At 43.8% G+C, this 13,060-nt stretch overlaps 1 protein-coding gene across 4 annotated transcripts in view; it reads right to left on the reverse strand.

The window, feature by feature from the left end:
• The window catches only part of ATCAY (ATCAY kinesin light chain interacting caytaxin), a 458,353-nt gene that overhangs the window by 16,634 nt on the left and 428,659 nt on the right, over nt 1–13,060 (reverse strand). For all 4 annotated transcript variants that reach the window (XM_069649408.1, XM_069649407.1, XM_069649411.1 and 1 more), the window contains one exon: nt 5,630–5,665. In XM_069649408.1, coding sequence (XP_069505509.1) covers nt 5,630–5,665 — 36 coding nt within the window. The remainder of the gene's footprint in view (nt 1–5,629; nt 5,666–13,060) is intronic.

Genomic DNA, 13,060 nt, shown 5'->3' on the forward strand with positions numbered 1-13,060 from the left:
TCTTTATTAGATACGTCAGGGGATAGGGTCTGACTGAGCATACCGTTAAGGTTTGGAAGAAGAGGAATAGTTGTCTTTTAGGGCCATGGTCCTTGGGCCTACTCTCTTCTCCCCTGTATAAAACGGTGTTACCGCCATGGTGTTGTGCAGAATTACAGGAGTGCGCAATCACCATTGGTGGTAGCGGTGATTCTGTCCAGAAGAATTACCGCTGAAAATGAGTACACAATGGTAATCCTGTCCGTATTTGGCAGAATTACCATTACCGCTGTACAATCAGTGCTACTTCCGCCGGCTGAATTACAGCTGACGAAAATAGAGTCATCGCCGGAACAAGCAGCATGGCAGAGGCTATCTTGAAAAACTCAATACAATATGAATCCACCACTTCCTGTAAGCATCCAGACCTTCAGGACAGTGTAACCATGTGCCCAGATAAATCTAGGCTGAGGAAGGAAAGGTTCAGTGAGTCTGAGCTACAGGTCCTCACTGACGAGAAGGTGGTCCATACCGCGGAGCTATATGGGTCCAAGCACTGTAAAACATTGGTCCAACGAAGGCAGCCAACTGCTCAGGCATATGTGAGATGGTAACAACTGTGGGCACAGTCCCATGGGATGGGATGGATTGCAGGAAGCACTAGAATGACAGCTAGACCAGGGACCACAGCCTCCTATCGAAACACTGACAGAAGTCATTGGCCCCACGAGGCGGCACCATTGACCCCTTTGTCCTGACCCTGTGGGAGGAGAAGACCAGGTCCATCCTCCACATGGATGGGATTGAGGGAGTTGGGAGTGCTGAGGCCGGAGTCAACAGCCAAGTTCAATCTGGTGAGTTTGAATGACCCCTCCCCCTTCCCCTGACAATGCACTGGGCAAATGACCATCCCAAGCATGTGTCCCTTAGCATAGATGGTCCCAATGGACAGGAGAAGATGCCACCACATGGCAATGCGCCCAAAGGAAACACCACCCAATGTGTATCCAAGCAGAGTCGGGTTCAGGGATGGGTGATCTGGTCAGTTGCCTGGGGCACTAAATCAGGCCCCCTGATATGCAAGCTTGGAGTAGTCTAACAAGGGCTCCCCCTTGCTGGTGTGGTGAAGGCTTCCTATTGCAATGGAAAGTGCCCAGCTCCCATGTTGGAGAGGGAAAGTCAATCATTTCAAATGAGCATCGCTGCCCTACCAGCATGGTGCAGCCTTCCGAAGACTGACCCATGCTTTTGTCGCACATCAACCACAAATGTAGCGCCATCCCCTACTTGGGGGGTGTCAAATATCCTTTTACATTGTGCACTGCCAGGGCTAATGCTGGCACTGTATGCAGGGGCACCCGTGTATGCAGGAGCAACCATGTGTGCCGAGAAAGGCCAAGAGCTAAAGTGGACCCCCAGCACAACCATTTGTATAGGCCATGTTGGCAGCACAAGCGGCAAAGAGCACATGCCAATGGGGTGTACACCCTCAGCAGATACAACCGCCACCTTGCTGTGGCCATATGCATTGGCCTGCAATCGACCGTACCCTTCAGACCACATGTGTAGGATGTCCCTCGATCATGCAGCATGTATGACTAGCAAGCCCACGTGCAAGTATGCATGATGACTAAGAGCATATCATTGGTCACCCAACAGGTTCACAGGCGACTAAGGAGTAGGAGGAGGAGGAAGAGGAGGAAGATGATGCAGGCTCATCTACATCCCATGGCCGGGCATCCAAGCACAAAAAGCCACCACCTCTGCAACACCCAGCGATGGGAACGGAAGGCAAGAGGGCAGGATTGTGACACCATGGCCCAGCAGCGCCACACATGCCGGCACCCGCACAGCACTCAATGGCAGTGACGAGGACACCGCCGCAGGCACTGCACCCCTGGCACATGCAACCTCCCCCTCAACAGCTGGCCACTGTGGTTGTGACAGGTGACAGGGGAGCCAGCTGCTGGCAGACATGCAGGAGTCACTGTGCATGCACCTACCCAACTGGCCCATGATACCCCATCGTCACCTGAGCGGGACACCAGCCACATAGGCAGCATGACCAGGAGTCATAGGGTGACACAGGTGGCACGGCTCACCCTGCTTCAGACTCTGCCCTCCCGATAGCCCTCAACCCAGACCCCATGACTCAGAGGATGACATGTGGAGAAGTCTGGATGCTATAGAGCAGTGGCAGGTGCACCTGCAAACACTTGCAGACACTGAAGTCCAACACCTTCTGGACATCCATGACTGTGTTCAGGGTGCCTCACGGAGGATAACAAGGGCCATGGACTCGGACAGATGACAGGCAGCTGTTACATCTGCCGCCCTATCATCGGACTGAGGGTGGGGGAGATGACAGAGAGCATCTCAGATTTTGCAGCGACCATGCAAGCCAGCATGCTCTTGACTCTCCAGCGTAGAGGAGAGGAGAGTAGTAAGGGTAAGAGGTCACTCAAGTGGCTGTACATGTGTAAATAGTCACAAGGGAGGTGGGAGGGTGGGTGTGTTGAGGGTAGTGTTGTGGGGAGGGGCGAGTGGGGGAAGGGTGTGTTGGGGATGGTGTTGTGGGAAGAGGGGTTGTGTGGGGAGGGTGTTTGTACATTTCAAGATAAAATAATAGTTCACTTGAAACAATGCTCAGACATTCCTCATTGTGTAAATATGTTTAATTCATGACCTGACTATATTTACAAAGGTGCGCAGCATGTGGATATCAATGTGCTCAGACAAATTGTCCATCAAGTCTTGCCGAACCAGGTTTCCATCCCTGCTCTCTTCCGGCTCACTGCGTGGCAGCGCATCATCCACAGGCAGTGAGTCCTCCACTTCTGGGGGTGGCACGTCTGCATAAGGGGGTAGGGAAACATTTTGCCTGAGGCAAATGTTGTGGAGCATGGCACAATCAAGAACAGTTTCTCCAACCGTCTCTGGCCTGTCTTGTACATTAAGGCCCCTCCAGTCCACTGTCAGCGCTGGAAATGAGCCTTCAACAGGCCAAAGGTCAGCTCGATGCATAGCCTGGCATGGACGTGTGCCTCGTTAAAGGCCACCTCCTGTGGCGTCTGTGGTTTCCACACAGGTGTCATTAGCCAGGGTAGCTGGGGGTATCCAGTGTCACCTGCAAGGGCAAAGGTCATAGATGTCAGTGGATGTGTTATCTTTTACAATGCCATGTTGGTAGACACTCTGGGCCTGATTCACAGAGCATTTTCCTATGGGACTGCACCATTATAAAATGCTTCTGTTAATCAGGCCCTCTGTGCGTGCATTTGACAAGTATTGTAGTCTGCATCTGTTCCATGATGGCTACATGTACATGGTTACCTGAGTACCTGGCATTACTACTGCCAGTGTTGCAATCCTTTGGTGCAATGTGGAACTTTGTCGTTCCATGATTAGGGGTGTACATGTTGGATTGTGGTTTCTGTAGTCAAGTGGGTGTATTGGTAGCCTATTGAGGCAATATGCATTGGTGACTTACTACAGCATTTTCCATAATTGGGTTGTAGACTGTCATATGTGCGATGAGAGGACATGTCCTGCATGTGCTGGGCCTTCACAGGGCATGCATTGTTCATTTGTGGCAATGCCCCCACCCTTCACATAGCATTTCAGTAGTGCAGCAAGATAACTTTGTGTGACTGCACTTGTACTCACCCAACATCCACGTCCATTGCACTCTGTGCCTCTTCATGTATGCAGGCAGTGTGCTGTTCCGCAGGATCATATCATCGTGGGTGGAACCAGGGAAGCGGGCACAGCAGTGTATGATGAAGAGTTCAGGATTGCAGGTGACCTGGACTTTGAGGGAGTAATACTGGTTCTGGTTACGGTATACCACTTCACATGCCTGGGGTGGCATCAACGCCACATGTATGCAGTCCAGAGCAGCAATTACATTGGGCATGTGGGCTACTGCATAAAAACGTGCCTTCATGGCATTCTCCTGTGCCGGTGTGGTGGGCAGGGAGATGTGCCTGGAGACATGGCACAGGAGGGCATCCAGCACCTGCACAAATTGGGGGCATGGGCATGCCGTGCGGCATGGCCACTGTGTGCTGGAAGGTGCCAGTTGCCAGGAATTGCAGGACAGACACGAGCTTCAGCACTAGGGGTAAGGATGTTCTTATCTTAATCCTGCTCTCTTTGTCATCCTGGATCAGGGTGAGCAGCTCAGCTATGGCCTCCCTGTTCAGCCGCTACAGGGTGATTAACTGCATGTCTGTCAAGTTCCAGGGTGAGGGCCTGACCCTGGGTATGGGAGCTCTCCTTTCATGGAATCTCCTCCTCTTCCTCTTTGCACCCTGTGCTGCTCTTCCTGCCCCTGCAGCTCAATGTGTCCACATCCACAAGGGCTAGTGGCAACATGATGTTGAAAAGTGGGTTCGGGGAATGCATGTGCCTTATATACCTTTCTTGAGTGGATTTGGTGCACCTGTGGCTTAATTTCTAGCACCTGTATGCCTAAAAGGTGGAGGTAAATGCACTCACTGGGCCTCATTACGAGTTTGGAGGTAGCCATGGTGCTATTAGCAGCATGGCTGCCTCCAAACCGGGCTCCATTACCGGGTTCCTTCAATGAGGAATAACCGGGTCATTCCAACATTGGACGACCCAGTAATTCTTCCTTGAAGGAACCATTCTCCATTCCCATTGAGCCCCTATTGGGCTCAATGGGAATGGGGAGGGAGGTAATAACGGGCACATTACAAATGACCCATTATTACCTCCCTCTTCCCCTCGCGTGACCCAGAAAGGACGTCTGTTCCGAGTCCCGCAAAGGGAACCTCGTAATCAGCGCTCCCGTAATGAAGGGTGCCGGTCCGGTAACGGCACCCTTCATTATGGGGCCGCAAGGATCGTAATGAGGCCCACTGTGTTTTGGGAGAATTACCACCAATTTTCAGCAGTATTTCTACTTGTAATAATGCAGAAATACCATTTTTGATCTGGGCAGTAATTCCGCAGGCAGAATGAACGTAGAGGCTGGCTCAGCCATATGTTGGTGGTAATTCTGCCGCCGTTGGCTCATAATTCACATGACACAGTAAAAGTGACGTCAATTCCGTTACTACCAGTGCCATACTCATAATAACGCCCATAGTGCTGTTTCCTTTTTTCCATTTACAAGTGGGGGTCCCTAGTGCCCCCTCTTTTTTTTTACTAACCTGTTTTTTTTTGTTGGAAAAAAATGAACTTTAGAAGCGTAACTTTTGTGAAAAAAAAGACACACTGATATGATGAATTATAACCAGGCAAACAACCAAGGCAATCGCAAAACTTGCAATATTAACCAGAACTAAATGAAGAAAGGTGCAACTACTCAAAGAGAAAGCCTTCCCCAAAACTACTGAAGCTGAAAAGATTATAGACAACTCCACATTCCCTTGTACTTATTCTTTAAATAAATGCAAGTTTTAAGTGGCTGGCTTTTTTTCTACTTTTGGGAAGAGGTGCAATTTTCATTTTCTTGCACACACAACCACAAGAAATTTGAGGCATGCTGTTTACATAACCCTAACCACTTGCAAGATCTTTAAGACCTTCTAGATTAAGAGAAGCAACTGCCAGAAATATGCTACCCTCATAGAACAAACTATTCAGCAAGACCTTCATGAGTCCAGTGTTGTGGTGCCTTTACCTGGGTCTTTCTACATCCTCTGGCTTCTCTTCTGACCTGTAACACAAAACAAACGTACGTCTTAATGTTAATCAGGGGCGATGCAATTCCAAAGAGTGAGCAGTAGGGACAAGTCGTGGAAGGAGCAAACAAGCATACCCTGAGACAGAGCCTTTTATGTGGGGGAAACAATGAATGGCACCAACCAGTCTATTCTTCAAGGGACCCTGACACATCTTTCCATTAGTATTACGGGGCTTCCCACAGAGTGTGCGAACAAAGGACAATATAATATCTATACGTGTGCAAGATGATGGTACCTCTACAGGAGGAAACCCCTGTGAAGTGTGCACAGACACAACAGGTGTGATCGACTTGAGGGGAAACAGAACAATCCAAAGATTAATTGTGCTTATCAGGATGGTTGTAATTGTTGCTATGCATTTCATACAATTGGAGTGAAACAACACAGAACGGTTTATGGAGAGTTGCAAACAATCACTCTTGATCTAGGCAAGCTTGTTGAATTGCAGGCTATCTTGTCACTTGTCTAAAGATTAACTGCTGCGTTTTCCCAGCAGTGAATGTAAATTATAGAATTGCAATCTTATGGTTACAAGCACCTGGGAAAAATCATTTTACGCAACCCACAATAGGTCAAGTAGTTCTTAATTGATATTGTGTTATCGTATATGATCCTTATTGATCTTGTGTTGTCCTGTTATGTCTTTTGATCTCCTATTTCACTCTTAATTGTGTCCTTTTATCCTCTAATGTTGACGTCCTTTGACGTCCTTTGGTTCTCTAATCCTCTTCACGTGTTTCACCACTTGGATGTGGCTCTTCAGGAGGAAAATATCTTTTGATTTATCATTTGATCTGATGACTCATTAAATCTTATTAAATCTTATTGATCAGAATTTGTTGGTAATCATACAAGTTTTATAGTGGTAGTATAGTAACATTTCGGCATTTGTAAAAGTAGAATTTAAATCTAAAAAAGAAAAAAGAATATAGTTTTTGGTGTTGTGTGAAAAATCATACTATAACTGCTCTCGTTGGGTTGTGTATTAGAATAAGCTCATCAGAGGGGCTTCCCTATCAAAGATTGAGTTTTGCTTGATTGGTTTTGCAAGCACGGGAAAAGCCTTACCCTGCTAGGTTGTATGCAGGTGATGCCTTATACCAGGGTATTTTGTACTGGTGTATTTGTGAATGTTCTTCTATGACAGAAGACAAAAAAGATCTTGTTTCAGAAAAGTTGGTGTGTGTCAGTATCATTTCTCCATAAATTACTAAGAAGAATTTGGCAGAATATAAGTATTGATGTGACAAATAATTTAAAAATTAGGGGGCTGTGAAGCCCTAAATATAGCCATGAAGCCTAGCGCTGACTTACTTGATACTTTTGTGTAGCAGAAGGATGTGATGGTCCTTTCTGATTTGGCCGTGAGCGGCATTCTGAAAAAGGCACCTGTTTTTATGTTGCTGAGCGTCCGGCGTCATCGCGTTCATTATGACTACTTTACCACCGCTGTCTGCTGTTTTGGTGAGAAAGTTGCTTTTGTTCTGTAATTCCTTAACAGCCTCCCTTTCTACATGGTAAGATTATATTTGGAAAGTCTCTGGGTTCTATTAATGTATATATTTCTTAGATCTTCTGTAACCACTTGCTGAATATATCTATCACATTATCTGATGGCAATTGCAGTATGAATTTCGATTTAGATTTTTATTCACTGTCTTCAGTTTCGAAGATGCCTATATCTTGTTCTCTGGTTAGATCTTGAATCTTTGAATTCTTTGTGCCATCGAAATTCCTTAGGGGGATAATATCATGTGCTACAGCAGATGCTAATTTTGAGGGTGATTTCTCGGTTTTCTGTTACAGTTTCCCAGCTAATTTGTGTATCAAAATAATTTTTACATTTGAAACACCTGCAGAATTGATATAGGTCAGCTAAAAGTAGTCCTAAATATTTGTCGGACAATATGTCACCCCCTTGTTTAAGGCCGAAAGTAAGTCACTAGATGGTTTCAGGTTTGAGAGGTTAACTACTAGGTCTATTTTGCAGATCAGTTTGTTCTTCTGTGATCTTGTTGTGACTCCAGCATTTTCTTCCTGCCCTTTTGCTCCAGCGATGGATTTTGATGAAATTGTAGTATTTGCTTTTGTGCTTACATTCGTTGTGAGACCGGAGTAGAACTGATACCATCTTGTGCTTAATTTGTGCCTCTTTAGCTCCTCTAAAAAATGACATTCAATTGTATATTTCTGGGGGGTTTCAAGGTTTCTGGTGGTGATGAGTGGATCAAAGAGAGAGTTGCACTTGTGAAAGAACTCAATAGAGTATACTCATGAAGCAGCTTCGAATTTAAGATTTTACTGCCTCAATCAGTGTGTGTAAAAACATTTGTATTTTATGATCATCTAAGTGTGGAAATAGATCTAGTTCTTTTCCTTTTTAGGTCTACATCGTTTTTTGGTGACTAAACATGTGTACATAGTTCAACTTTCAAATTTTAATATGTTCAGAGGGAAGGAGGTGTGTTGCAAAGTGCATTGTTTTTATATTCATACAAGTGACGAGGGAGTGTTCCTTGTGTTCCGTGGGTGATGTGGGAATTTGTGAACTTGTAAAAGCGAACTGTGCATTGACGCTCCGTTGTGCTGCAGGAATGGAGACCAGACAGCAGCAGTGCGCATGCTCTAAGCTGACACGCTGCAAATCTGCCCCTGTTCGGATTCTAAAGAAGCCGACGTCAAGGTCTCAAGTAAGTGATAGTGGGATAGTGATAGTAAGGATCCGGAGGCCACAGAAGATATGAAGAAAATTGGATGCAGACCTTCTGATTTGCCTCCAATGAGTGAAACTGTTTCCCCGCAAGAGAAAGAGATTTTGAAAGATGCCTTAAAGGAAAGTTATGCCATATTTGAAAAAGAAATGAAAATACCAGAAATTACAAAAATCCAAGAGGGTGTCAAAAATAAATTTATTAAAAGCAAGAAAAAATCAAAGATCATGGCCAAATCGAAGAACCCAAATGCCAAGAATTCTTGCTAATTTTTGAGAAACCTGAAGGCTTTGAACGTGACAATTCAAACAACCAGTTCTAACCTATTGGAAAAAGATCCAAAGATTGATAAAAATCTGAAGGTCTATGGTCCTGAAAAAAAGGATAATTCACATGTGGAAAACAAGCTGCCTTGTGAGGAAAGAGCTGAGGCCGTGATGATGGAAGATCTATTAAACATGTCAACATATGAAATAAACGATGATGACGAGGAAAGATTCAACCAAATGAAGCTGAAGAAGAGAGCGTAACATCATCGTCTGACTCTGAGGATGATGTGGTAGTAGTTCCCCTGAAAGAACTTTTTTAGTGTGGTGATGTAAAATCATGGAAGAGGACAGTTGCAAAAACTTCCCCAGAAAAGAAACTGATAAGTGATGATTGCAATGATGCTGGAAGGCTGCTGATGAGTTTATAACAATGGAAGTTAGAAGAAAAAGGGCCTTGGCAAAATGAAGATGGCGGAACTAAGAGTGGAACCTAAAAACAGAGATGATAATATCCTTAAGCAGATCAAAAGGGAAAAATTTCAACATGAAATGAAGGTAACAGATCAAAATAACAAAAGATCACAATCTATAGCTTGGGAAACAAGGAACCATGGAGAGTGGATAAAAGATCAAAAACTATGAACAAAGGAATTTTCGTTAAAATATGTGGCCAGGGTGAGACAGCTTTGAGGTTACTGCTCCAGAGAAGCATACCAAGAGAAGATGGCTTTATCTTAAAACGTTATAATGTCATGCAGCTTCTGAACCATCTACCGGCCATGAAGATAATTTCATCCAATGATATTAAGACTGTTGAACTTATTGCAGATTCAATACTGGATCGAGTAGTGTTGCATATACACTCAAGGATTGTTTATGATCTTATAATACAGAATGCTCTGGATCTTTACTCGCTTGGGTTTGTAATAAAAGAGATTAACACAAAATGCATGTCTGTAAGAATGCCGGAACGCAAAACTGACAAAGAAGGTTGTTCTCAAGTTAGAGCCCGTGCCCCTGTTCAAACCATGAAAAAGACCCTTGTTAATAAGACCCCTGTAAATGATGACTTGGAAGAAATTGGTTAGGATTGTGAAAAATTCACAGAATTAATGAAAAGTAAAAAACCGTTCAGAAGTACCATAGAGACTCAGGACAGTGCAAAAGTTTTAAATAAAACGAATAAAAAAGCCTATGCAATGGTCTCGAATGATGATAGCTGGAGCTGGGTTGCTGGTGCGCTAAATGACAAAAATGACAGTTAACACAAGGCAGTCAGTCTCGAAGGGACTAAAGCCACGGGCTCTTGGAATACCTCTGGCTTTTCTCATCTAATACAAAAGTCATGCAAATTGCTTGATCCCCTAGATATAATCTGGCTCCAGGAAACATGGCTGGGAGTGCCTCCTATTGTAGAAGGATTTGATTTAGCCTTTAATCCAGCAATAAGTCAAGGAAGAGGACGCCCTATGTCTGGAATGCTTACTATGGTAAAAAAAAAAAGTGGCTTACGAATTAGGGGCTCCAGTAATCTGTCTGTCCATGTCCAAGTAACTACAGTTACAAATAGTGGAAATGTATGAAATTTAAATATAAAGATTCCCATTATTAACATTTACTGGCAGCATAAAGCCGCAGGTGAGCTGTAGTTTTTTGATCAGTTATGTGATCTTGTCAGCAATAAAGTAGACAAAGAAGACAATGCATCCATCATAGACTGCAGAGATTTTAATATAGATCTTTTAACGACAGATAAGTGGGAAAAAAAGGAGAAACGAAATGACAATTTACGAAAAACCATATTGGAACAACTGGATGCCATCTTGAATGGGAAAATGCTAGGTGACATACCAGCTCATGCGAACTTGGGGAGAGACAAGCAAAAATCCACTTTAGACTACTTTGTAACTTCTAAGATGATGACAAAGAGCCTCTGTGATATGATGGTAATTAAAACAGACTTAAGCGATCACAATTTAATAACGATTTCTTTCAAAACAGAAGCAATAAAAGAACATATGAACTGGAATCAAAAGATAGAAGTTGAGTGGGGTGGAAATCTGCTGAGAATGAACGGCGCCAAAAAGATTGTACCATGATTGAATACAATGCTCTTCTTCAAATATATAAATCCTCAAGTCAACTAAGCATGAAAGGTCTGGTTAAGAATGATGTATATGATCCAGAAGTGGTCAGGAAAAAAAGGAATTCAGAAAACAGGTCGAAGTGTATGAAAAGAAGTAGTGGAACTATGTTCCCTGCTGGCCTGCACCCACTCCCCACAAACCCCATCACCATGTCCCCTCCCAGACACAATACACCCCCCCAAACACTTGCACCTGCTGTTTAAGGGAACGTTCAGTGCAGTGCACTGAAAATGCAAGTTTCAACTTCTTCCTACATTTTTATTTTAAAACAAAACCATTCCGGAAGCTTTCTTTTTAAAATAAAAGTACAGGAGCTGTAAAAGGTAATTTAAGAAAGTATAGGAGCACCACTCCCGACCGCTCCCGCTCACTTCGACCACTGGCTAAGAGTCTTAGAAGGTTCCCAGCTGACGAGACGTCAGAAAGATAAGGATAAAAAGAAAAGGACAATGCAGTACAAAAACTGGCTGAAGTGGTATAAAGCAGTACTGGAACTAAATGATTCTGAAACCATGATGACATGTCTTGCTCAAAGAAACTCAAGAGACTTTTGGGCAGCAATTAATGAGTTAGAAAGACAGCAGAAGGCGAGCTTATGTAATCTGGTGACATAGAACAAGTGGATTGCTCATTAGAATCAGCTTTTTCAGAAACAGAAGTTTGTTAACATATATGACGATGATAGAATCCTCTTGGAATCTCAGTACGGAGAGAGATGATATTTGTATTAACATCAAGAAACTGAGTGCGTATCGGGCCCCTGGTCCCGATGACCTAAACCACATTCTAAAGCAAAACTCCAAAGAATGGGCTGTTTTTTGCCATAAGCTCTTTAGAATGGTAAAAAACGAAGGAAGAAAACCAAAGACTTGGAAAAGAGCCTTAATGATACCCATTTTCAAAAAGGGCTCTAGATTAGAGACCAACAACTACAGGCCTATTGCACTACTGGATGTAGTGGGAAAACTCTCCACCACCCAGCTGCTTAATGAATTAACAACCTGGATTGACCAGTCTGGAGTGGCGGACTCGAGGCAAACTGGCTTTGTCAAAGGGGTAGGCTGTAGTCTCAACTTGTTTATCCTGAACATTTTGAAAATGGATGTGATTAAGAAAAGAGTACCTGTCTACATCCCATTTATTGATTTGGCTCATGCCTTTGACGGGTAGGATCGAGAGCTGCTGTGGAATAAAATGGCAAAAAAAGGTTGTCTAACCAGTTTACTCGATGCAATAAAGGCTCTCTATACTCAGACATCTGTACAGGTTCGTCGAGATCAGAGTGGGCATATAACAGCGCCTATAAACACTAATTGTGGTGTCAAGCAGGGCTGCCCCTTAGGAGCAATGCTTTTCAATTTCTTTATCTCAAATGTTGGAGAAGCCCTAGAGGGTGTAATTTCTTTCCCTCCAAAGATTAATGAAGAGCATATCAATTTGATTATATACGCAGACGACATCGCGATTTTAGATCTGACTCCCATTGGTCTGCAGAGAAAGATTACAGCCCTAAAGGGCTATATTGAAGAAAATAAACTTGAGATCAATGTGCAGAGAACAGAGATCCTTATTCTAAAGAACCTACAAGGATCTCATAAGCATAAAACCAGCCAAAGTTTTAAATGGAGGTTACGCAATGATGTCTTGAAGGTTGTTACAGAGGCTAAATATTTGGGTATCACAATAAGCACAAGTATTTGCGATGAACCTATGGTAAAAAAACATTGTCGCCAAATGTAAACAACTTGCTGCCCAAGCCGCCAAGCTTCATGTGAAATATGGAACATTTTCAATAGTCATAGTTGTACGTTTCTACAGAACAAAATTATCCCGGCACTCACATATGGAGTCAAGACTCTGTTAGGGTGCGACCACGAACTCTGGTCTAGATGAGAACATGTGATATGGGGAAGGATACTTAAATTGCTTAAGGCCTTTCCAACTGCTTGCATGAGGTATGAGATGAGTTTATCATACATTAATGCAATAGTTATGTGGAACTCGCTAACCCTATACAGGAGGGCATGTGGAGCTGATAACATCCCACAATTCCGTATATTAACAAAGATCAAGGAATGCTCTACTGAAGGCCTTTTGGGACTCTGGAGAACGTCTTGCGAGACCATTTTAATACAGCTAAATATGGACAAACAAACGGTTATGCAGAATCCAAATGCAGTAAAAAACAAATCCTTGAACAAGATTGGATTGATACCCACGACAAAAGAATGCAACATACA

This window comes from Ambystoma mexicanum, chromosome 1p (genome assembly GCF_040938575.1).
Source record: "Ambystoma mexicanum isolate Mex_15411 chromosome 1p, UKY_AmexF1_1, whole genome shotgun sequence".
Lineage (NCBI taxonomy): Eukaryota > Metazoa > Chordata > Amphibia > Caudata > Ambystomatidae > Ambystoma > Ambystoma mexicanum.